Source organism: Musa acuminata, chromosome BXJ1-8 (assembly GCF_036884655.1).
Source record: "Musa acuminata AAA Group cultivar baxijiao chromosome BXJ1-8, Cavendish_Baxijiao_AAA, whole genome shotgun sequence".
NCBI lineage: Eukaryota > Viridiplantae > Streptophyta > Magnoliopsida > Zingiberales > Musaceae > Musa > Musa acuminata.
In genome coordinates, this window is record NC_088334.1 from 52,304,525 (window position 1) to 52,328,450 (window position 23,926).

At 40.8% G+C, this 23,926-nt stretch overlaps 6 protein-coding genes and 1 non-coding gene across 8 annotated transcripts; all 7 read left to right on the forward strand.

Moving 5' to 3' along the window:
* Positions 1–1,187: 1,187 nt before the first annotated feature.
* Positions 1,188–2,271, forward strand: LOC103995575 (pathogenesis-related protein 1). Its single transcript, XM_009416186.3, has 2 exons — positions 1,188–1,503; positions 1,693–2,271. Exons 1-2 carry the CDS (start codon positions 1,323–1,325, stop codon positions 1,992–1,994), a joined length of 483 nt encoding a protein of 160 aa, XP_009414461.1. The 5' UTR covers positions 1,188–1,322; the 3' UTR covers positions 1,995–2,271.
* A 1,819-nt stretch (positions 2,272–4,090) lies between these two features.
* LOC135588807 (phytohormone-binding protein-like) lies at positions 4,091–4,994 on the forward strand. Its single transcript, XM_065081132.1, has 2 exons — positions 4,091–4,367; positions 4,462–4,994. Exons 1-2 carry the CDS (start codon positions 4,106–4,108, stop codon positions 4,761–4,763), a joined length of 564 nt encoding a protein of 187 aa, XP_064937204.1. The 5' UTR covers positions 4,091–4,105; the 3' UTR covers positions 4,764–4,994.
* Positions 4,995–5,447: 453 nt separating this feature from the next.
* On the forward strand, positions 5,448–6,959 carry LOC135589247 (GATA transcription factor 16-like). The gene is made up of 3 exons (XM_065081527.1): positions 5,448–5,981; positions 6,092–6,211; positions 6,306–6,959. Exons 1-3 carry the CDS (start codon positions 5,931–5,933, stop codon positions 6,582–6,584), a joined length of 450 nt encoding a protein of 149 aa, XP_064937599.1. The 5' UTR covers positions 5,448–5,930; the 3' UTR covers positions 6,585–6,959.
* Positions 6,960–7,835: 876 nt separating this feature from the next.
* On the forward strand, positions 7,836–7,995 carry LOC135591863 (U1 spliceosomal RNA). Its single transcript, XR_010478630.1, has one exon. It is a non-coding gene; the product is annotated as a U1 spliceosomal RNA (small nuclear RNA).
* Positions 7,996–8,398: 403 nt separating this feature from the next.
* Positions 8,399–10,835, forward strand: LOC135588808 (prefoldin subunit 2-like). The gene is made up of 2 exons (XM_065081133.1): positions 8,399–8,541; positions 10,203–10,835. Exon 2 carries the CDS (start codon positions 10,208–10,210, stop codon positions 10,643–10,645), a length of 438 nt encoding a protein of 145 aa, XP_064937205.1. The 5' UTR covers positions 8,399–8,541; positions 10,203–10,207; the 3' UTR covers positions 10,646–10,835.
* A 1,477-nt stretch (positions 10,836–12,312) lies between these two features.
* Positions 12,313–18,474, forward strand: LOC135588809 (uncharacterized). Its single transcript, XM_065081134.1, has 6 exons — positions 12,313–12,489; positions 12,961–13,067; positions 13,155–13,213; positions 13,308–15,074; positions 17,432–17,543; positions 17,624–18,474. The coding sequence occupies exons 2-6, from the start codon at positions 12,971–12,973 to the stop codon at positions 18,286–18,288; spliced, it is 2,700 nt and encodes an 899-aa protein (XP_064937206.1). The 5' UTR covers positions 12,313–12,489; positions 12,961–12,970; the 3' UTR covers positions 18,289–18,474.
* An 883-nt stretch (positions 18,475–19,357) lies between these two features.
* On the forward strand, positions 19,358–23,762 carry LOC135588810 (uncharacterized). 2 transcript variants are annotated; one of them, XM_065081135.1, is made up of 3 exons: positions 19,358–19,658; positions 20,405–20,505; positions 23,046–23,762. In XM_065081135.1, the coding sequence occupies exons 1-3, from the start codon at positions 19,458–19,460 to the stop codon at positions 23,590–23,592; spliced, it is 849 nt and encodes a 282-aa protein (XP_064937207.1). In that variant the 5' UTR covers positions 19,358–19,457; the 3' UTR covers positions 23,593–23,762. The 2 variants fall into 2 exon arrangements, with proteins under 2 accessions (XP_064937207.1, XP_064937208.1); XM_065081136.1 differs by having other exon boundaries at positions 19,358–19,640.
* The last annotated feature ends 164 nt before the right edge of the window (positions 23,763–23,926 follow it).

Consider the following 23,926-nt stretch of genomic DNA (forward strand, 5'->3'; position numbering starts at 1 on the left):
TTTAAGATCAAACTTTCTGTTGATACTGCTTTTTGTAATTGTGGCATTTAGTTTATGTTGATGCAAATAGAGGACCAAATGTTTCAGACAGCGACTTCTAAATGTGTTTCAGATACTTGTTGGTATGTCAGATGATCGTCTGTTGACACTCCCCCACAAAGAACCTGTGTGTTATTGTTCGAATAAAATTTTAGGATAATTCATTTGGCTATTCAATCCAACATCATGGCTCGATGGAGCAACAATGATATTTTATTAGATATGCCATCACATCTCCTTGAAGTTATCCCAACTAATTTTGGATTTTCAAAGTTCTTCTCCATTGACTAGTGGAACTTCTCTTCTGGAAGCATATGACTTTAGACCCATCTAGATAATTTATTATATTGCACTTTAGTCTACTAGCATGTGATTCAAGAAAGCCAGCTCATAGATAAATCTCATTGAAATTTCCAACAAATCAACTAAAGTGAGAAGAGAAAAGTCTGGAGCTACTAAATTCCCCTTTTGTCTACATGTGGATCAAAAGTCTCGGATGCAATGGCCACAATCTTGGACTTGGTGTATAGGTAGATGTTGAATGATGATTATTAATATGTGAAATCATCATTTAGTATTCGCTTCAATATTTTATTATCTTGGATGAGGTTGGCTTGTTCTAATTTCTGGATTCCAATTAAACATCTACCTACTTGATGCAAATTCTGCAATTCATTTGATTGATCGAACATAAAGCATTAATGATGATGCAACTGGAAAGTTACGTAGAGCAACGGTAAGATTGTTCCTTTACGATACGAAGATGACTACCACTAGGTTTATTCTCTTGGTATTTCGTCGTCGAATCGTATTACTGCTATGGTGGATGTAACACCAGATTTGTTGTCTTTGCTTCAGTCCAAAGTCCTGAATGATGTTGAGAAGCCAATAAAATTATTGGAGTCATGAAAGTGGCCGTATGAATGCAAACTGATGAGAGCTTATTCTGGTGGACTGTTGCATTGGTCAAGTGGCTGATGCAAATGCTGTATCAGCTGAGAAGACGACCAATTCACTCATCACCTCAGGCTGAGGCTTTTTCCAATCCCATGAGGTGTTGGCTGATTTCTTCTGACTGCTATTCTAACTTGTTATCACAGGTTCAATGTTCATGTAGAAGCCCCAAATCGCCCGGCACTTCTCCCTCACCGACCGCACCATCTCTCTCTCTCTCTCTCTCTCTATATATATATATATATACGTAGCCTTCCCTTTCCCTGCACTCAGCCATCTGCTTGCAGAGCTTTCCTTCCCTTCATTAAGGTACTACGACTCACCACAACATGGTCGCCGGCTGCTGCACCAACGAGGTGACGGTCAACGTCAGCGTCCACAGGATGTGGAAGGCGGCCGCCTGCGAGGATCACATCCTGCTGCCAAAGATCATTCCTCAGTACTTCGCTGGCGCAGAGCTCGTCGGCGATGGCGAAGCTGGCAGCACAAAGACCTTCCACTTCACTCCAGGTTTAGATTTTCATGCTGCTTTCCGACATTCGTGTGCGTGCGAGAAGAGATCGCAAAACAAGGATAAAAAATAATCTCACATCGATAAAAAGAATCGGATGATACGTATCGAAACCTTTTTGGTTGAATTGATGTATGATCTGTTAATTGGAACTAATTTGGCTATTGTTGCGATGCATGGAACTGCAGCCGCAGAGCCACTGACCTTCGTGAAGGACCATGTTGAGGTGTTGGACCACGGAAGCCACACGATGAGGTACAAGGCGATCGAAGGAGGTCACCTCGGCCGAACGCTCAAGTCGCACGCGTTCGAGGTCAAGTTCGAAGCGGCGGGCGCCGACAGCTGTGTCGTGAAGACCAAGACAGAATACGATACGATCGACGACGCGCCGCTGCCGGAGGACGAGGTGCAGAAGATGACGGACGTGCCAGTACGGATGATGAAGTCGGTGGAAGCCTATCTGATAGCCAACCCCGGTGTTTGTGCCTGAGCCCCTGATCCTTTGGGCTTTCGTGTGCCGACGCTGGTGCTTCCAGTGTCGTAGTGCTTGTCATTGGGCGTGGATCAATCAATAATGAGGTGATGCAGCAGTGCTGGAATCATCACCTTTAGAGTGAGAGAGTGGGAGAGAGATAGGACATCACATGTTGCTGCCATCTCTCTCTTTGTCTGTTCTTTCCATCTTCTGCGAGATGTGGTGTTTTGTGTGGTCGTCTAAGGACATATACATATATATCTACAAATAAGATGTGATTTCTTTGGTATCATGTAATCCTTCTTTGGTATCATTCTTAGTAGTCTCTTTTAAAGATTCAAAAACTAGCGTAATCCAAATTAAACATGGATTTAATTGATTTTACTTAAACTATATGATATGTTTATAATGTTTATTCGAGTCAACTTTCTTGTAATTTCATTTATAAACAAGTTACTGATAAATGAATACATGAACAAACAATCGATGTCAACTTAGCAAAATATACCTTGGGATTATATAACTAAAATTGAACAAAATACCTTCTTAGATGACTAAAATGGATGCATTTTGCTTGCTCTGAAAGATTCTAAGATAAAAAATTGAAGGCTAATCCGTCGTCCATAAATTTTAAGTACATAAGTGATAACGTATCTTAGAACTTCATCGAATCTTGTGTTTGTTCAAAATTTATATAATTAAAATTGAACAAAAAACCTTTTTAGACAACTAAAATAGATACATTTTATTTGCTCTGAAAAATTTTACGATAAAAAATTGAAGGCTAATCCGTCGTCCATAAATTTTAAGTACTAAGTGATAACGTATCTTAGAACTTCATCGAATCTTGTGTTTGTTCAAAATTTATATAATTAAAATTGAACAAAAAACCTTTTTAGACAACTAAAATAGATACATTTTATTTGCTCTGAAAAATTTTACGATAAAAAATTGAAGGCTAATCCGTCGTCCATAAATTTTAAGTACTAAGTGATAACGTATCTTAGAACTTCATCGAATCTTGTGTTTGTTCAAAATTTATATAATTAAAATTGAACAAAAAACCTTTTTAGACAACTAAAATAGATACATTTTATTTGCTCTGAAAAATTTTACGATAAAAAATTGAAGGCTAATCCGTCGTCCATAAATTTTAAGTACTAAGTGATAACGTATCTTAGAACTTCATCGAATCTTGTGTTTGTTCAAAATTTATATAATTAAAATTGAATAAAACACCTTCTTAGATGACTAAAATAGATGCATTTTGCTTATTCTAAAAAAATTTACGATAAAAAATTGAAAGCTAATCCACCGTCCATAAAATTTAAGTACATGAGAACTTTCATCCAATCTTGTGTCGGTTCAAAATTAAATGTTAACATGACATGAGATTTGACGTAATAGTGATGTGACCTTATCTACAAACTCGATAAAAACAAATTAATTCTTTTATTTTTTAAGATAAATACTGGTAATACGGCAACGTCAAAAAATATTATATCATACAATTTGGTTCTTCCTCTTAGTTTCAAACATGAAACTCCACAAAGACGGCAATAAAATAAAATTAATGAAGAAAAATGCAACACGACATCAACTCATCGTGATCTCACTCACCCTAACAAAGAATATAATAATAAACTACACCGTTGAATGAACTGTTAATTCTTTCATTAAATGCATGAAATACATTTATAGTGAAACTTTGTTTCTAACATACATACATACATACATACATACACTCGATGCCAATTTCCTTCATATTTTAATCTGACGAGCATATGCTTGAAGAATCCGATCATTCTCGACTACGGCTGATGACATGGGGCTGCTCAACAATGAAGACCGCAAAGTCTGCATGCTTGTGAGCTTTGAAGTCTTCGCTTCAGTCAACAAATACTAGCTAGTTTGAATGCTTCCAAGTTTACCATGACATCCACTTCTTAGAACATTGAATTGGGATGAGGATGCCAACAAGAGAAGATGAACCGATTCATTGGCATGGAGCGATCTTCGCGTCATCTCAGACCCCCCCTTTTTCCAATCTAATCGATGAGGGTTACCTAAAGTTCAAACTTCATCTGGAAGCCCGAGATGACCCGGCACTCCATCGCCGTCTATAAATGGACTCTTCCCCTTCCCTTCACCACCAACCCATCACAGCCTGCAGAGCTCTCATCCGGCAAAACACCTTCATCGACGCCATGGTTGCCGGGTGCTGCACCGAAGAGCTGACGCTCAATGTCAGCGTCCACAGAGTATGGAAGGCGGCCGCCTGCGAGGATCACATCCTGCTGCCAAAGATCATGCCGCAGTACTTCTCCGGCGCCGAGCTCATCGGGGATGGTGAAGCTGGCAGCACCAAGATCTTCCACTTCGATCCAGGTTTGGATTCACATCACCAATGCTTCTTTCAGGTAACAGGAAGATCCGTAAACTGTGCTGATTTCTACTGGCAATTCTGTGGATGAGACTGCAGCTATGAAGCCACTGATCTTCGTGAAGAACCATGTCGAAGTGCTGGATCATGGGAGCCACACCTTGAAGTACAAGACCGTCGAGGGAGGCCACCTCGGCCACACGCTCAAGTCGCACACCATCGAGCACAAGTACGACGCCTTGAGCGCCGACACCTGCTCTCTGAAGATCAAGGTGGAGTATGATACCATCGACGACAAGGGGCTCCCCGAGGAGGAGGTGAACAAGATCAAGGAGGGGTCGGTATGGGTCGCCAAGGCTGTGGAAGGTTACCTGACCACCAACCCCGCTGCTTATGCCTAAGCCTCTGGAAACTATCCGTATTGTCTGTCATGTGTGGCTTAATAATGGTGGCGATGCAGCAATACTACTCATCGTCACCGAGAGAGAGAGAGAGAGAGAGTGTGTGTGTGTGTGTGAGACAACGTGACATTGTTGCTCTGTTTCTCTCTCTCTCTCTCTCTCTCCCAATCTTTGTGCGTGTGAAGTGTAACGTACGTACGAGGCCAATAATAAGTTGTGCTTTCCTTGGTATTATCATTTTAATTAATATATGTGTGAGATATTATCTCCTCGAGAAGACTGCTGAACCCATCATTTGTATTTAATTATTCGAAAATTCTAAATTATATATGTATTTATCTTTTGGTGTTATTTTGTCTCCAAACTAATTACTAATTATCATATATTTCGAATTAAATGAATCGGATAATTGATTTGGAGCCCCGTCGATACCGTCTGATCTCGATCGGACGTCGCACCGAGCACGCCGGAATGACAAAACTACCCCTCCCAAAGCCTTGCTTCCGGGGTATTTTCGTCATATCAACATCTCATGTCGCTAGGGTTTCCGCCGCCACCGTGGCCGTGCAAGCGCCGGCCTCGGTGCTGCCGCCTCACAAGATCAGCTATCCGGTCTCCCGCAGCGAACCTCGAAACTGGACCGTCCGGTGCGGCTCTTAGTGGGGTCCCACTGTCTCTCCTTTGTTGACGCATAATATAGAGCCACGTCGTTGGTTTGAGTCTTCCCTGCTTGCTGCGGCGCGGCGGTTTCCCAGCTGGCCCTCGGGTTCCTGCCCCGGGTAATGCGGTAAAGTGCGCCCGCACGGGGAATTAAAATAAGCCGGTGTCGACCAGAAAAGTTGGCTTACATGAACTAGTTGAAAGCTACCATTAAAGTAAGTCTTCCTTGTTTGCCTCTTTCCCTCCACTCCCTCCTCTGTTCCTGAGAGTTCCACACCTCTCGCTATTCCCACGCATGTATATTAGCACAGTGTGGCTCTGAAGTTGCCTCATCTGTGTCTTTCTGAGAGGGATCAGAGGAGGAGATGTCGATAGGCGAGAGGAAGGGAAACGGCGGTGCTCTTCCTCGTTAGCTTCGGATCTCTGGTGGCTGCCGCTTCTGATTGATAAGAAGGTGGATCGGCCCCTGGATTTACCTGCAGTGGAGCAGCTTAAGTGTGAGAGAGTATGGAATTCCGGCCTGGTTTGACGGATCCGAGTCACGGAGTAAGAGAAATGGTAAGCCTGCTCATGCTTCGTTTCTTGTACTGCTGAGTAGAGTTTGCTGCTGCTGATTCATGTGCTGATTCGCATTGGCTTCTTGTTTCTGGCTTCGATTCGATCTGCAGTCTTCGGGATCTTCAGATCCGAGCAGTAGCACCAGCAGTGGTGATTCCCAGATTAAGCGCTGCGCAGATTGTCGAACCACCACGACCCCTCTCTGGCGAGCCGGTCCTTGTGGTCCCAAGGTATGCGGGTGCGACTGCCGATCTGATCGATTCTTTCTTTTGGGCATGTTTTCTTTCTTGATCTGATTGGTGGACTCGTGATCTGCGGCTGCAGTCGCTCTGCAACGCGTGCGGGATCCGGTACCGGAAGAGCAGACGAGCGGTGCCGGTGTCGAAGGAAGCAGGGACGGGAATGAGGAAGACGAAGAGAGAGATTGATGGCGACAGCGGCGGGGAGAGGTTTGAGGTGTCCTTTAAGCTTCGGATGTTGGGGCCGGGATTGTGCAAGCCGAGATCCATGGTTCAGAAGCAGAGGAGGAGAAGCATGCTTGGGGAAGTGGAGGAGGCCGCAGTCCTCTTGATGGCCCTCTCGTCCGGCTTCCTACATGCCTAGGTTTAAGTCGAACAAGACAAAACGACCTCCTTTTTTGGTGGATGCAATGTAGTTGTTGTTGGCTCTAATTATCACTCTTGTGCTACTACTGTATGATGCTGCCAAGCGGTATAGGGAAGCATGTGGTTACCATCTTAGTTATAGTAAGACCTGAACTCCAAAACAGCGATGATATCACCAATTACTTTTGTGGTCGAGTTGGTGAAGCTTTGCTGCGTTGGAGCTCCTCGGATAATAATAGTTTGTAGGTTCTATCTAAATAGTTTGCCGACTGAGAAGCTAAAACGTTTGTGCATTTGGGGACCTTTGTGGTGATTGGTTTGAGACAGCATTAGCTTTTGGTAATGGTTGTTGCTCGGTGAAGCATTAGTTTTATTTGTTGAAGTCTCATAATGATTGGAAATGTGTAAAGCTGCCAATGCTGCTTGCGGAATGAACCTTTTTGAGGCAACCGTGGGTTTGAGCTTGTGAAAGGTGCCAAAAGTTGGGAGGATGTGTTGTTGTCTTGGACGATTCCCTTCTTTTGGTTGGTCGGTGATCAGCTGGTACTTGGGTTCTCTCAGTTATATCAGGTAAGAGTGTGCTCAATCATATATATTTCTATTCGAAAATAGTTTAATAGATTGCTTATTTCCACAATATATAACCAAATGCGAGAATGATTGATGTTGATTGCTATTTGAAAGAAGTCAATAGCTTGCTTATTTCCACACTATCTTATTGATTGATATTTCCATAGCAAGATGATTGACCCTTTTTCTTTTTCTCTCTGTTTCATTTATTATAATTCTTCGACTGCAACAATCACACCTGTTTCTTTCATTCTTTAATGTATCAGTGCTTTAGGATTCGTGTCTCTGTTAGATCTGTTCCGAAAGAAAGACAAGTTTAATCTAATAAAAAAAAAGAAAAGAAAAGGTCAGTCTGATCAACGGTCGTGGAGAAGCGGATGAAGGGCTGCAGTTTAACCCGTTACTCCATCCGGATCCGACCACCCTTCGAGTGATGGCAGCCTTCCGTTCCATCTCCGTCGTTTCCTACACGGCCGGTGGAAGAGCTCATCGGGTTGCTTCTCCTTCCGCCGCAGGATCTCCGGCCATTTCGAGTTCACGGCAGCAAGCACGCGATCTGTAGTTCGCGCCGCTTTTGGGAGCGGAACTGGGATTGCTGTTTTAGTCCCACATCGCAAGGGGAGAGGGAGGGGAAAGTGGGGGGCTTGTATATGATGGAGTGGGGGGCAACCGATGATCCATACTTACCTGGACGGGGTCTATGGGCGATCACGAAGGCTCATTGCCTAGATCAGTGACCTCCATTGCACCGGGGAGGGGTGCTGGTCTACCATCTCCCCAAGCGGGAGAGTGGACGTCATAATTTGTGGTAGAGGGGGAACGCGTTCGCGCGGCCCCCGCCAATACTATTCAAGTGTTCCGATGCAACTCCATAGAGTTTTCTGAGACTCTTAATAAAAGCTGCAATATCTTCACTGTATCACTCGTCGGCGAACTATCCTTGGCAGAACAGACGTGTTTGCTGGGATCAATGCAGCCTTTGGTACTCTTGGAAATCAGATCCCTCCCCTGTTGTGCCCTTGAATGGGTTAGTTGTAAGAGAGAGCTCTTCCACCGGCCGTGTGGGAGACGACGGAGATGGAAGGGGGAAGCTGCTGTCACTCGAAGTGTGGTCGGATCCGGATGGAGTAACGGGTTAAAACGCAGCCTTTCATCCGCTTCTCCACGATCGTTGATAAGACCGACTTTGCCTTTCGGAACCAATCTAAAGTAGACACGAATCCTAAAGCACTGATACTAAGAGTTGAACCCCTTTGTCGCTTTCCATACCACCCCCAAACTCTCCGTCGCCGTCCCGCTCCCCACTCACCGTCTCCGCCCGCGGCCTCTCCCGGAATCGGATCGCGCTGCCCCATCTTCGGCCTCCGCCTCTTCTTCCGTCCAAGGTGAAACGCTCTCCTTCTCCCGTCATCGGTTTGCTTGCCTTGCCCACGTCCCTCTATTCGGATGCCGTTGCGCTGCGGTTTCTGCGTCATCATGGGTTACGAAGCCGAGATCTTGTAGCCGTTTGGCATGTTGTTTGGAATTAGACGTAGAATAATGATCTGTTTGCCTCGATTTCATCATCGATCAACCGTCTGCTTGATTTCTGCTTTCAGCACCAAATCCAGCCAATCAAAGCTTTTCATCTTTAATATTTCAAGATTTTGATGCATAAATGGCAAGGGATTGTTAGGCATTTTCAATGGCTGGAATTTTGGTTCCTTCGTTGTACTGAAACTATGGGCTATTAGAGAGGAATATTGTTGTTTCTTTTGGAGAAAGAAACTAACTTTAGAGATCAATCATCATTTTTGGGCTTTATTGAATTCAGAAACTTTACGAGAATTGCCATCAGATCACGCGCTTGGTTTCAAGACATTTTACGTTAGTGTTCCATCTAGGGGTTTGAATCCATCATGCATATATTGATTGCTGTGTTTGCTCCAAAACCTTGATTAGTATATTTGAAGAGTGGAAAGGTCACCTGGCATTCAGGTACTTGACCCACACTATCCACCACTATTCTTGATTACGATGTATCAATTGCAATATAATTTTCATAGCAGTTCTTTTTCCTCTAAACATTTCAGGATATCTTGTTAAATAAGGTTGAATTTCTTTTAACCAAAACTGGACTTTTGAGAAGTATAATTTAATGCCCTTGAACCTTATGATTTCCTTTGAATCTTGAAGGTGTCGAGATTTATTTTTGAGATTTGTTATCGTTCAGAATAAATCTGCTGCATTTTGTGAATACATTCATAACCTCATATCTACTATGCATGTGTTGTAGGCATTTCCATTTTGCAACATGATAACTAGTCTGAATTCAAATGGAAAAGTAGTAACTAACAAAAGAAAGGTTCTTGATAACTTAATACTTCTCTTAACGACTAACTGTAGCAAATAGTTGTCTTAAGGTGTTTCTTGATTGTGGTTCTTTTCTTTCTCAAACATTCATGACCATGGCATGACTTATTGTTCCTTCGCCCATCCTTTGTTGGCATTATATATATCGCTCTTTAGAGAGAAATGTGGTCAACACATGTAAGCAAAACTATGTCTAAATAATTTGTTTTCTTTTGATCGTAAAGAATGAAAAAGAGAAAGTCATGGTCATTCATATCCCAAAGCATACAGATTCATTTGATTTTCTTTGGACATTCTGTCTCTTTTTCTCGGTCTGCGGCAGGCAGTCACAACAGCCACCAGCATCCTCTTCTTCGTTAGATTTGCCAAGAGGGGCCACCATAATCAAATGGCTATTATCGCCAACCATCTTCATTATTAATAGTCTGATATCTTGGGCATTAAGTTTGTTGCAATTGGAAGAAGACGTATAGGATGAGTATGACATTACATTTTTTGCTTTCCATGAATGATCAATCACTGGAGTAAATAAATTGGTTACTGCCATTGAAATCTCACCCCCTGTTATATTGATAATTGTGTAGAAAATTGAGGTTCCCGCATGAACAATGTGAGAGTAGATGTACCATGGCAAACGCCGAATGATTCCAGCTTTATGTACATGCACCTGATGTAACCTGTGATGCATTTTCAGGAACAATGGCCAGCAAATCTAGCAGTGATAGTCGGGAGCCAGTGAATGAGCAAATTATTTTAAACACATATGCAAACATGCGGTCAGAAATTAACCAGATCTACTCAAAGATCACTGAGCTAGAGATGGAAGTCAGTGAGCACTCTCTTGTAATAGGTGCCATACAACCACTTGATCCATCACGCCGCTGCTACCGGATGGTTGGTGGTGTGCTGGTCGAGAGGACAATCAAGGAAGTCGTGCCTGCTGTGCAGCACAACAAGGAAGGTCTTGAGGAGGTCATTGCTCGCCTCAACGAGGCACTGGAGAATAAGAAGAAGGAGATTTCAGAATTTGAATTGAAGTATAAGATCAAGATAAAGAAAGCTGACAGCGAGACCAAGGAGGATCCCAACCTAAAAGAAGGTTCTGCGCAGGGGGTTCTTGTAGGCCCTGCAAGCTAATGGAAAGTGCTAGGAAATCAAGTATGGATGTCTTTTTCATGGCATGCTAAATCTGGTTTGTATTTTCTAGACAGAAGACATGTTCCTGAGAAGTTTCTGTTGCATACGAGTCCTGATGAATTGTCTGATGATAGTAATGTAGTAATTCATGACTTGTGTTTGCTTCTGTGGAAGTAAACCGATTAATCTATGCATGAATCTGTTTAATCTAAGAAGTGCAAGGTGTATCCAATAGTAAATGACAATTAGATCAAAGGCTCCTAACTCTCTGATGCCAGCCAAGAGGGAAGCCTGTAGCTGTTCCTGTGTGTGGTGCACTCAAGCATTAATGTATCCCTGACAGCCAATCAGTCTGTCTCTGAACCCAAACGTTCCACATTATTATCGACAAGTTGTCCCACATGCTGGAATCAGAAGCTTTGACTCCCAAGAAACGAAGCTGTCAACATGTATCGCGCAATCCCGCAGCTTCTTTGGACCAAACAGTTTTAAGGCAGAGTCAGGGGATCACTTTTCATGTGCTTTTAGCCACAAAGGAGATAAAGAGTCAAAGATGTCATAGCCATCGAGTATCATGTGCCAGAGAAATAAGTGCAGTTCTTCAAGTCCCAGTTGATCGTAATTGAAGGCCAATATGCCATTTGCAGGCAATATGCATCAAGTGCTGTTTTACTCCAACCAAATGATCAAATATGTGATGCTCTTTTCAAGTACAATTTCATTTGTTGTGATTAAAAAAATGTGATGGTGTTGAATATATGAAACAGCTCATGAGAACAATGCTCCCTACTCATGCCTTTGGAGCCATGAGATGTGAAGAACTAAATGGTGTTTTTTGCTTGGTAGGTAGGGATATTAATTGAGAGAGAGAGAGAGAGAGAGAGAGAGATCCCACTTCTTGACTGCAAGCTAAATGTTCTTCGAATTTTGATTTGTTCTATATGACTTTAAAAGGAGTTCCTCTTTACATGCATCTCTTTTGGACAAAATGCTGCAGAACAAGTATGATTATATCATCAATGTAGAGAACTCACTGCTTGACTTGCAAGAGAAAACTGATGATGATGACAATGATGGTGATGTTGATATCCAAACTTCCTATCATTTAACTAATTAATTCTCACAATCAATGCATTAAATTCCACTTTTATGCACAATTTGCACACTCTGCTTAACACTATTCACCTTTTTTTTTTCCTTTTTTTTTATGACATTTATTTGAGGATAATTTCTTGAAATGTTATGGTTCAAACTCTTGCCCTGAGTTGAAAAAAACCTTAAATACATATCACCAGTCTATTTGATTGGGTGTTTTATTGCTTTAAATTAATCTTTGTCCAAATTACATTTACATCAACTTAATTTCCAAATTTGAAGTCAACTCTAAGCTTTGCTGTATAATGACTTCATTTGATATCAATTAACCATCTTAATAACATTTGTTTACGATCATAATGTGCACTTATTGGGATACATTTTATAATGTGTGAGTCAACGAAATCTTCTCATAAATTTGGTCAAAATAAGGATTAGTTTCCATGTGAGCTTACATTGAGGTGTTTCTTTGACCAGCCATGCTAACTAGCATGGCTTTGGAGGAGAGGTTGACACGTAGCCTATCATTATTAACTGTTGCTTCCTCCATTTACTGCGGAAGGACCACTATTATTATTCTCCGTCTCAGTCGCTCTCCGGCTCAACCGCAGTAATGGCGTCGCACCGTCTTCGTCCCCGCCTCCCTCCTCCCCCTCCGCCTTCACTCCCAAAACCCTAATCCCGACGCCGAGTCGAACGAGATATCGGTGGGATTCGACGCGCATTCTCCCTCCTTCCTCGATTCGCCGGTTCGTCTTCCCCCACCTAGCACTAGGGTTTCGAGACCATTTCGGTCTGTAATCCGGTGAGTCTTAAGGATTGATCTTCAGGGATCGAGTGGCTTTTTGTGCGCCTTTCTTTTTGGCGATGCCATTTTGTTTGAGGAGGGTTGGATTACGAGTTACTGGTTGACTTGGTTGTTTGAGGGGTTCCACTATGCGGAGTTAAAAGGTGCTTCTCTTTCTTTTGTTCTGCAAAGTTGGTTCTTTTAGCCATCGCCGTATGTTTCTGTTCGACCCCGATCTTTCTGATAAATGTATGTGTTACACATTTCGGTTGACGCTTTTTTTTTCCCTTTTCTTTTGGCTAGATGACATGAATAATTTGGCGTCAAGTCAAAGTGTAGTTGAGCCAGATTTGGCTGATCAGTTTGTGCTTAGTTTAGGCGGTGGATTATAAGCTGCCGCTGATGTGAAAGTTTGAAACTGTTCTGATCTTAGGGAATGTCAAATGGGTTCGGAGGGTGGAGGCGGTCGTTTCTTTCATCTGTTTGATTGGAACAGGAAGTCGCGCAAGAAATTGTTCTCAGGTGGAAATGCTTCATCTGGTAAGCCTTTTTTTTCTTCCGCCTCCTTGTTAAGTCTGTTACTTTCTGACGGTGACATTGTATTTGTATGAGATATTTCGCTTGCAGAGAACACAGTCCAGGGGAATAAGATCGACGATAATGTGCCAGCCTCACGATTCCATCTGGTTCCTCTTTTTGGCCTTTTATTTCCTGTCATCATGCCAGTTGTTTCCTGTATTTGATGCTAAAATCTTCTTTTTTGGGGGGGCGGTTTTGCAGATTGATCAAGATGAGTTAGAAGGAGTCTCGAGTGCCAAAGAGAGCAGTCACCACAGCGGTGCTTCAACAACTGATGAAGAGGGAAATGCATTCAAGACTCCTGGGGTCATAGCCAGGCTTATGGGTTTGGATTATGTACCAACTTCAGGCATTTCCGAGCCTTATTCGACACCTTTGCATGGCTCACGTTTGCTTCAGGATGACAATATACACAAAAGAGGTACTGAAAGATTCAATAATGATAATTTCTACTCTGTGGATAAAAGAAGTGACATCCATTCTGGGAAGCCAGAATCGAAGTCCCAAAAGATGCCAAGCAGCCCAATTGAGAGATTCCAAACAGAAACGCTTACTCCTAGAATGGCTAAAACAATTGCAATCACCCACCACAAATTACTTTCTCCTGTTAAAAATCCAGGTTTCATCTCTTCTAAGAATGCATCATATATAATTGAAGCAGCAGCAAAGATTCTTGAATCTGAGCTTCATGGGGCTAGCACGGGTAGAGTTCAGCCTCTCAAGTCACCCTTGAATCATTCAAAAGTTTGTGAATCAAATGGGATCATAGCAATACCTAAAAAGATATCAATGCTTTCAGAATCACTTGAAGGAATTGCTGGGACAGGTGCTCCTGCATCTGTCGGAGGGCAGACTTTGAAAAGAAATTCCAAGGGGCTAAAAGACAGTACAGTTGGTCGACCCTTCCCAAGTGCTGCGGAGGTTGATCCTTCTGGTGCCAAAGGTAAGGGGAAGCTAGTCTCCCTTGCAACAGAAACAAAGGTGAATGCTCAGAGAAGGGATGGTTCAAGCACAAAGAGTGGGAACACAATAATGCTGAAGAATAAAGAGGAATGTACCTTGAACAAACCATCAAAGAGCCCGTCAAATGACCAAAAGAATAACCAGCATAAGAGGGCTTCTACCGTAAATGGTTCTCATGTTCTGAGACAAAATAATCGTAAGCAGAACTGCGCATCAGGTAAAAGCAAGTTACCTATGCCATCATCGATTTCTGAGCAGCAGGGAATAAAAATCCTTCCTGGAGGTGCTTCTTCTGAAAACAACAAGATTGTAAGTAAGCTTCCAGGAAATTCTAAAGTTGGCTACATGAAGAAGGATTTAGGAACTGCTGATCTTGACAAGGATAAATTGCCATCAGGTCACAAGAACTTCACACGCAAGAAAAGATTGGTAGAGCAGAGATCATCTTCCATAAGATGCCGGCCTTCTGATGACATTCCTTTGGGTAGCCAAGGAAAACAGGTTCAGCATAATGTTGTGATGGATGGACATCCAGGACTGCATGATGACAACACACGAAATGTTACAGATGTTGTATCATTTACTTTCACTTCCCCTATGAAAAGGCCAATATCTGGATCACAGGCTTCCAATCATGAGGTGAAAAACCAGGAAAAAAAGAATGATTATTTCAGTGAAACCCGTGAAGCAGACAGCAGAATGTCATCCCATCTCAAACTACATGTGGTAGACGGTGATTCTTTGGGTATCCTAATAGAAAGAAAGTTGCGAGAATTATCATCAGGGGCTAAGTCACCCTACTGTACATTATTTAGAGGAGGCAGTGGTTTAGCATATGCATCTGTTTTGGATGATTCAACTTCTGCTCTTAATGTTCCTAGTGTTGCAGCTGCTGAGCAAAAAACAGAATCCTTAAACTTGTCCTTCAGTGATGAATTATCTGGTAGCTTTGATTCAGATTCTTTAGCTAGTGATCAGGTAGAATGCATAAGCCATGAACTGCAGGTATTTTGTACTTATCTATGCTTTTGCTGGAGAGCTTCAGTTTCATGCATTTTCCAAATTTGTTCCAATAGTATTTTAGTAGTGTTTGAGTAATGCATTGCTTGAAACTGTAAAAATCACTACTAGCTGGTAGTAAATTCTTTAAGAACTGCTGTTGTTTTGGTTATTAGAGCCCACCATTTTATTACATGATCAAGGGTTTTGCCTTTGAAAGTTCTGCATTTTGTCATGTTATTGCAACATAGTTAGTCTAAAGCCTTTGACAACTTGAGAAATGTTAATGCCATCATTACACCACTCATAGCAGTATTTTCAATATAAAATTTAAATATCGGCAAGAATATTTGAAGATGGCTTGATGGACATGGCTTCTTCAATCCATGAAATTGAAACTTAAAGCAGATTGATCAAATTAACTGCATGTGGCACCTGATACCTATATGTCACCAGAAGTATTTGGGTCCTCCAAGTGGTTCTGAATGTCGTGATCTCTACAAAGATCTAGTGTCAAAAGTCACCAATGAATGTGCCAATAGTCCAGTTTTTTGCAACGAGGATGGGAATCCAAATCATTTTTTTCCTTATCATATGATTTACCTGAGCGCACAAAATAATTTAGGAGGAGGGAAGGCATACAAATTAGCTCAGTGAAAAAAGGGAGAGGAATCAGAAAAGAGAGAATTATATGCTTTAGTGAAAGTGAAACACAAAACTTATGCTTTAAGCAACATCGGTTGATGCCATTTGAGCATGAAGTGGACCTTGAGTTATTGCACATCTTAGAATGCTGCAATCACAAAGACAGAACCACCTTGTCATGAAAATTATGAATGCATGCCACTCATTGACCAAGTAGAATACTCTAGTCACAGGTCAGACCGACATAAAACTTTGTAACTTGTAATTTTCAAGTAATGCTTGCTCACTTACAGTTAGCAGGATAATGAAATCTTTGATGCTTTCCTATTTTGCTAGATTTCTTATCTTAAATTCAAGTTGTATGAGAATCACTCTGTAGAAGATTAGAAGTCTTGAGAATATTTTATGGCTCGTGTCTCTACCTCAATTTGCAGTGCTTGCTCTCTTTGACCTTGAGATTCTTGAGCATTAGCTATCTCCTAAAGCAAAGTCCTTTCAATGGTATCTGTTTTAATTTACTCTTATTGTCATTTTATAGTCTTTTCTTTAGTCTTTTAAATGAAGCTTTCGGCTTTTGACAGCATAGAATTAGATAAAGATGTCATTGTGATGACTCTTAATGCTTGAAATTGACACAAGGAAAGAAAATCATACATCACTCTTTAGCATATATCTGCTGTTATGATTCTGATGCTATGATATAGGGACATATTGCTCATTATGGTTCATACATCTGCTCTAGGTGTGATTATTATCATTGGCTATATGCCCATCACCTAATACCTTGTAGCTGATTTATAAATGACTAGATTTAGGTAGAGAGCATAAAAAAAGCAATATCTTGACTGGAACTTCTGTGGCAACCTCCCTGTAAACTGCATGCACCTTCTGGAAGACAAGAAAAAGTAATCCCCACTGAATAAAGAAGTCTAGGTACATTTTCTAAAATGAAAAAACAAAAGAAGCATTCCCCCCTGTGGGCCTAGGGGAGAATAACCACAGGCACAGACCCAAAAAGAAGGTAATACATTTGGTTTCTGAAACAGAAGTTGGACTTGTAAACTGAGATCACTTGTGTATTGTCAAAGTTTCAAGATTCTACTAAAATTCATGGAGGAAGATGAGTCTGAAGCCCAATTAAGTAAAACACAGCAACAACAACAGAATTTAAATTTAGCATGACCATCACTGGAAATCTTCATGAACTGAATAGAGAGCTACCACAACTAGATGTATGGTTAACTTTTCACCTTATAATGTCTATGAAAAGCTTATAAAAGTGCAACTGACTTTGTTTTGTTCTGGAAGTAAACATGACTTATGAAGCAATAATGGATCTTTCTTTTGGTTGATATGCTTTTGGTAGGAATTTTACCCTTATGCTGCATACATAATCATTTCTTTAGTCTGTCTCAATTATGTATATAAACCCACAGCATGGGTTTCCAATCTATATTCCTTTACAACTAAAGACATTCCACCTTCCATGTCTGGAGCTGTATGCTCGAGAAAGATAAAGGTAGTTCTTGTAAGGTACAAGGTGCTTTTCTGCTTCAATTGTTTGTATTATGTATGAGGTTGTGATTATGCACCTAGAACAATCTATTATGGGAGGACTTGCAGGTCATATTATATTAGATTGCTAAATCATCTGTTGGATTTCATGATAGATGCTATCTATTTTCTGTAACTGGCTTTTGATGCACCCCTTTTAATAGAATGTGGACCGGATGGAATATCGAAGTAGCATGATGGATGATAAGAAGAGTAACCATCAAGGTCAGAGTGCCATTTCCTGCTACTCAATTGAGGGCTGGCAAAGTACTCATGGTAGTGTTAGATTGCTTGATAAATACTTTAAACTGGTTATTCTCCCCCATTATGCATGCAATTTATGCTCTTATTTGCAGGACTCAAGATGGGCACCTCTTCTTCCTCCATTCAAGCTCGAGACATGGTAGATCAGATTTGCATGAACAGAACATCATTGATGGAGCCTGAGTTGGGGATATCTGATGCAGCATCATCGTCTGTGCATGGAGAACTAGTCTTGGAAATCAACGCTTGTGATCATGCTAATCCATGCAAGCAGGAATTGGAGTATGTGAAGGACATATTAACCAACACAGGATTTACATTCAAGAACTTGATACCTCGACCTTTCGACCATTCTTTCGAGATACTTGATCCCATACTTTTTGACAAGCTGGAAGAGACCAAAACTTTTGCGGCATACGAAGGAGAGGAAGAGAACCTCAAGACGAGGAGAAGGATGTTGTTCGATTCAGTGAATGAATGCTTGGATCTGAAGTGCAGCCATTATTTCCGAGCAGGTTATTGTTCGTGGGCAAGAGGAGTCGCCGTCGCAAAGGGGTTGGCAGAGGAGCTCTACAAGGAGATATCAGGCTGGAAGAGTGGCGGAGACTGGATGGTGGACGAGCTCGTGGACAAAGACATGAGCACTCGTTTGGGGAGCTGGACTACTTTCGAAATCGAAGCATTTGAAGCAGGAGTGGAGTTCGAAACAGAGGTTTTGAGTTGCTTGCTTGATGAGGTTGTTGCTGATTTATCATGAAAGACTCAGGTGGAGGAGACGCACAATCTTCTGTTTCCACCGCAATGTGTGTAACCACTAAGTTCTCTTGTTCGCGTTTGGCCTGTTTACGACCATACTTCAACACCCCTAAGCATAAGGCATTTGTATTAGCACTGCGATCTCTACTCAATTCTAACTCAATCTTCGACCGAGCTTGGGCAAAAATTTTATGTTTTGAGCTCAATTTTGGTTGAGGAAATGTCAACCTGATAAAAGACTTGTCGGTCACTAAATTCACGAGCTTAAGCTTAGATCGAATGTTGCTGATCACAGGTTTGCTATGGCATTAGAACTGAAGGTGTTCCCTTCAAAATCTACCACATCATATTTATAAATGAGTAAATATATTTATTCTTCATGTTTTACTTATGTTTGAGGAGTCTTTAAAATATAAAAAATATAGATCAACATTATTGATAAAAAAACTAAGCTTTTGGATAAATTTACATTGGTTGAACTCGAAAATTAGTCCAAGCATTTAGCCTTAAAAATTCATCTCTACATTATGATGGATCTTTTATAGATACATACATACATACATATATATATATATGTATATATATATATATATGTATATATATATATATATATATTGTTGGAATTCGACAGATTGATCTATATATTATTTGTCGACTTTACTCGTTATAGATATTACTCATTGTCCCCTTGATACCTCTCTATTTATTATTAATAATGTAAATGGTTATGCGATGATCCTTGAACGCTCGTCATAGGTGTATTTAGAGCTGTCATCGCTTATCACCTCTTTGTTTGTCATCATCATCGCTCGTATCAATATTATTTATCACTGTCGCAATTCTATACTATTCAATCTTGTTTGTCGTCACCTTCACATTATCCTTTAATAAGAACGAAGAAGAAAAGAAGAAAAAAAATAGTTTAAAAATATAAAAAAATAATAGTTTAAAAATATATAAAAAATAAAATTAAAAATATCGAATAGAACGAAAATGAGTATCATCCGAAAAAAAAATGCAAAAATAGCCCCTAAGAAATCGTCCACCTATAAAAGGAGACATCTTTCTATAACTCACGCATGGCTGACACGCACTTTCTCCCACCCTTTGGACCATTTCCCTTTGCGGGGTACGGTGGTTCGCTTTCCTTGCTTTAACCTCCCACCTGAGATGCCGAGAAGCCAGTGTGAGATGGGAGAAGAAAGATCGATGGGCAGCGGTAGCAGTGGCGAGCCGACGGCGGCCTGCTCGACTTCGGCGGCGGCGTCGCCGACCGGGGTGAAGAGGGGCAGAGACCCCGAGGAGGAGGTCTACCTGGACAATTTCCATTCGCACAAGCGTTATCTCAGTGAGGTACCACCATCACCACCGGTCTGATCTCTTCTCCTTTTCTCTTTCCCTTTTCTCTCTTGTTTTGACCTCAGAGAGAGATACATAGTGATCCGTTTTTTCGGAAGATCAAAAGGCGATTTCTTTTGATATCTGCGACAATTCGATTGTTACGAAGTAAAATTCGGGAGATCCATTTCACCGGTCTCAGGAATTTTGTATTGAGCGATCAATTGCTTTGTTTTTCCTCCTCGGAACAGGGAATTTTGTCGTTGGTGGCGGGAAAAAAAGATGCCCTCGTTCTACCCTTGGTTTTTCTTGTTCTTTTCTATCGTATGCAAGTTCGATGGTGGAAATTTGAGGAAAAATGTGACCTTTCTATGCTTTCCCTTCTTCGTGCTCTTTACCCACCGTTCTTGTCAGAAGTTGGATACTTTGGCTTCTGCGTTCCTTCGGACGAGAGCAAATGCTTACTAGGGTTTTCTCTGCTGAAGGAAATTTATGTTCTTATTGGAAATTTTCCCACTGTCAATTAAATTCGAAAGTTTTGATTCTGGTCACGAAATTTTCGGGTTTTGCCGTTGTATGTTGTTTTCATACTGTACACATTTAATTTTTGGAAGACCGAACTCTACAGTGTTTCCCTCTGTATTTTATCTTTCTTATTATTTTAATTCTGTTTTCGAAGCGATCGATGAGATCAATTTCTCCATTAGTCGTGCTTCGTGAATATTCTCTATCATTAGTTGATTTGTTGGGTAATGAGTTCCTACTTCACGAACTTTTAGATAATGGCTTCCAGCCTTAATGGGTTATCGGTTGAAGATTCTTTAGCTGCTGAGAATCTCATGGAATCTCCGGCCAGGTCTGAGAGTGCTTGTTACCCAAGGTACTCTTCTTATTCTTTTGATATCTAATTGTGTTTTTCTCCTTTCTTTTCTTAAGTCAGTTTGATCTTAGATTCTATATTGCATTTAATGGTTTTGCTAGTTGTATCATCCTCAAGGGCACATATTAATGCATATTAAATGCTGTATTCTTATTAGGATTCTTACATTAGTGGGTACAAACTAATGAACTTTAGATTCCCAAGTCCCGGTCCGAAGTATCTAATTAAGTGTGAACGGAATAGAATGTTTTAAACCAATTTGACTTCACATGTTTAGAGCTTGCATGTTGGGCTGTGACGTCTTTTATGGTGGGCTCGCAAGCGGATAAGACACTCAACTAGAGGTTATTGGGTCAAAAGAAGGCAAGAATTTACAGAGAAGTTGTTATAGTCAGTTGAGAAGTTATATCTATCAGAGTCGATCGAATTAATTGTCTAGCTTTGATGAATAAATAGGATTTCATGTTGTGAAGGAGTCTAATGTGAAGACTAATTTGATGTCAAATGTTTATGTTGGAATCTTATGAGGATGACATGCATGGTACTGGTATGATAACCAACGAGGCGTTGAATGAATTTTTCCACCTAACACTCATTTCTAGATGAGAAGAAGCCTAGCAATGGAGAATCAGTAGGGACAGGACAAAATGACCTATCCAACATCGGTTGGTTTATTGCACAAAAGAAAGGAACATCTCTCATGACCATGTCATAGAGGCCTTAAAAGCTTCATATATATGGAGGGTTACTGTGTCCAACCCTAACTAGATGGAGTTTGATGCTAGAGCAGCACCATCTCATTAGATATTTCACAGACAGAGAATGCCTACTAAGGGCCACCAGGAGAATTGTTAAATTGTCATGCAGCCTTACTGATCCAACCAATTTCAAATGTAACTAATCTAAACAAATGTGGTTGTAATATGAATATTATTTCCAGCATTAATGTCACCAGGAAAAAAAAAAGTGAATGAGGTATAATTGATCCCTAGAGAGATTTAAAATATACGAGAAAAAGAAATAAAAGAATGTGTGAAAAGAAGGGAAGTGCCTATAGTTGGCCATTCTTTCACCAAAGTACATATAAGATTCCTTTGTGATCAGCCAAATATATCTATATAAAGAGAGGTTACAGAGAAGGCCTTAGACCCTAATTGTGCACATGTAGATAACTTAATAGACATTACATGGAGCATTTCAATTCTTTCACCAACAAAACAAACTGTCATTTTGTTAGGTCTTCTTAAAAGCAAATGATTGAAGTTTATTAGGTCAAATTAATTAGGATCAGAAATATATGCAAATAAAAGCATAATCAAAGATCCTGCCCTTAACTATATCAATAATGTTTTGCAGAAGTTAATACCAAGTGTCAGCCGAACTCCAATAAAATAGACAAAACATGACATTTGACTCAAGAAGTCTGTAATTTATGTAGCTCCAAAGTAATTCATGATTCGACTATTGATATGCATGGGTTGACCAAATGAACCTTAAAGACTATCCATCAGTTTTGCACAATCCACAAAAATTGACCAAAGTTTTAAGTATTGGCCAAATTTTCTTGGCCTTTATTGTTTCTTTTTTTTTTAAATGTAAATGTTGACATTTTCTTTTAAAAAAATCCTTGAATCATGATTATTGAACATCCAGTTATACTTTCTTCGGTCAGTATACATTTTTTTGACTGAACAGCTGGGTGCAGAAAGTAGCTAAAAAGGTTTCTTCCATTTTCGCCTTGATGTTTACAAAATCGAAACTAACCAGATAGAAACCGGCTTATCCAAATCTCCATTTGAAGAATGAATTGATAGGCTTCTGTATATCCTTTTAGCGTATCAGAAATAGTGGCTATAAATGATAAACAGGAATCAAGAAGTCTCACACAGTTGATCTTTTTGGCCTTAGTTTTCCTCTCAAATGTTACATTATCTGGTTTGATCTCGTCTATGGTTAAGTTCTTTTATGAACTTCTAATTTTTTGTTTACTTTATGGACTTCCCTGGTAAATACCTAATTCCACTTTGAGAACCATGTTGGTGTCTTTTTTACTCTAACTTGGTGCAAGCTGACATGGCACCAACCGTGTAATTCTCATCCTTGCAAGCTTTCAATTGTCGAAGACTGAGAAATTCAGTTTTGCTCTTAGAGAAATATCAACTTACACAGTCGACATATGGTTGCAATTTGTTCTTGTTGTTAGACAAATAACATGTTTTTAGTTGTTTAGGTGAGCACTGAATCACTTGAAATCGCTAACTGAGTTGATTGCTGATTATCTGCCCTCATTGACCAAGTGGGTTAGCTTGGGAAGGGTCACTATGAGTTGGTTGAGCAATTGATAAACAGTGTTAAATCTTGAAACTTTTCCTCTGAGTTTTTTAGATAATTTTTATGTAGATTATCAAGGGTAGCAATACTTATTGGTCAAGAATGCTGGTAGATGCTTTTGCTATAACAAGTGCTCTAGCTCGGTAAGATGATGCTTCGCTTCCTCTTGATGTGATCTGTCGGTACTTCTGTTATCATTCCTATTTCAGGGATGAGATTGCCTTGCAGTACTCTCCAATGTCTGAAGATTCAGATGACTGCCGTTACTGCGAAACCCCATTGCACACCACAATTTCACAGTCCGATGCCATGAGCAGTCCCACTAGTCCGGTCTCACCACACCGCCATCAGAATCCTTTCTCGACATTCACCACAGCCACCCAATACCCACTCAATACCTGCAATGTTGCTGCTGTCATGTGTTCCCATCCACGCCAACGTGGGTCAGACTCAGAAGGCAGGTTTCCTTCATCACCGAATGACATGTGCCACACAACGGACCTAAGGCGGGCTGCGCTTTTGCGCTCGGTGCAGATGAGGGCACAGCCACATTGTTCGGTGGCATATGAGTTGCCGTTCAGCAGCGGGCAAGAGAACATGCAGAGCACCGAACCGGGTGAAGACCGATCCTTCTCCTGTGTAAAAGGTCTAGACGACGAGACATGTTATCAAAGCACTGAGAATGAAGCGGACTATATTGAGGACTGCTCGTCATCGTTGGGACGTCTTTCGGATTCCAAGCTTGGTCACAAATAGGTTTAAGACCACACAAATAGTTGCTAACCTGTTATCTATCATGGCTTTTCTCAGGTTTTGTAATTTGATTATAAATCAGTCTTTTTTCGTTTGTACTTAGGACTTGTGTTGATATTATTGAGGGTTTTGGCATATCTCCTAAATTTTCAGATGATCAAACATATTCCATAGCTGTGGCATCCTGGTGAAATTTTAGACAAGGTCCAGAGTGTTGTTTGAACTAGTATTCATATTCACCGTCACGTATCTAGCTAGTTTTACCTAAATTATCCATCACGTATCTAGCTAGTTTTACCTAAATTATCCATCACCTATTCATTTTATACTGACCGTA

Bases quoted from the DNA above. Each gene is read 5' to 3' on its own strand.
- LOC103995575 (XM_009416186.3), top strand. From the start codon at position 1,323: ATGGTCGCCGGCTGCTGCACCAACGAGGTGACGGTCAACGTCAGCGTC. The intron at 1,504-1,692 runs GTTTAGATTTTC...ATGGAACTGCAG, and splicing joins GACCTTCCACTTCACTCCAG to CCGCAGAGCCACTGACCTTC.
- LOC135588807 (XM_065081132.1), top strand. From the start codon at position 4,106: ATGGACTCTTCCCCTTCCCTTCACCACCAACCCATCACAGCCTGCAGA. The intron at 4,368-4,461 runs GTTTGGATTCAC...ATGAGACTGCAG, and splicing joins GATCTTCCACTTCGATCCAG to CTATGAAGCCACTGATCTTC.
- LOC135589247 (XM_065081527.1), top strand. From the start codon at position 5,931: ATGGAATTCCGGCCTGGTTTGACGGATCCGAGTCACGGAGTAAGAGAA. The intron at 5,982-6,091 runs GTAAGCCTGCTC...TTCGATCTGCAG, and splicing joins GTCACGGAGTAAGAGAAATG to TCTTCGGGATCTTCAGATCC. The intron at 6,212-6,305 runs GTATGCGGGTGC...CTGCGGCTGCAG, and splicing joins CCGGTCCTTGTGGTCCCAAG to TCGCTCTGCAACGCGTGCGG.
- LOC135588808 (XM_065081133.1), top strand. From the start codon at position 10,208: ATGGCCAGCAAATCTAGCAGTGATAGTCGGGAGCCAGTGAATGAGCAA.
- LOC135588809 (XM_065081134.1), top strand. From the start codon at position 12,971: ATGGGTTCGGAGGGTGGAGGCGGTCGTTTCTTTCATCTGTTTGATTGG. The intron at 13,068-13,154 runs GTAAGCCTTTTT...TTTCGCTTGCAG, and splicing joins AGGTGGAAATGCTTCATCTG to AGAACACAGTCCAGGGGAAT. The intron at 13,214-13,307 runs GTTCCTCTTTTT...GCGGTTTTGCAG, and splicing joins CAGCCTCACGATTCCATCTG to ATTGATCAAGATGAGTTAGA.
- LOC135588810 (XM_065081135.1), top strand. From the start codon at position 19,458: ATGCCGAGAAGCCAGTGTGAGATGGGAGAAGAAAGATCGATGGGCAGC. The intron at 19,659-20,404 runs GTCTGATCTCTT...ACGAACTTTTAG, and splicing joins AGGTACCACCATCACCACCG to ATAATGGCTTCCAGCCTTAA. The intron at 20,506-23,045 runs GTACTCTTCTTA...TTCCTATTTCAG, and splicing joins GAGAGTGCTTGTTACCCAAG to GGATGAGATTGCCTTGCAGT.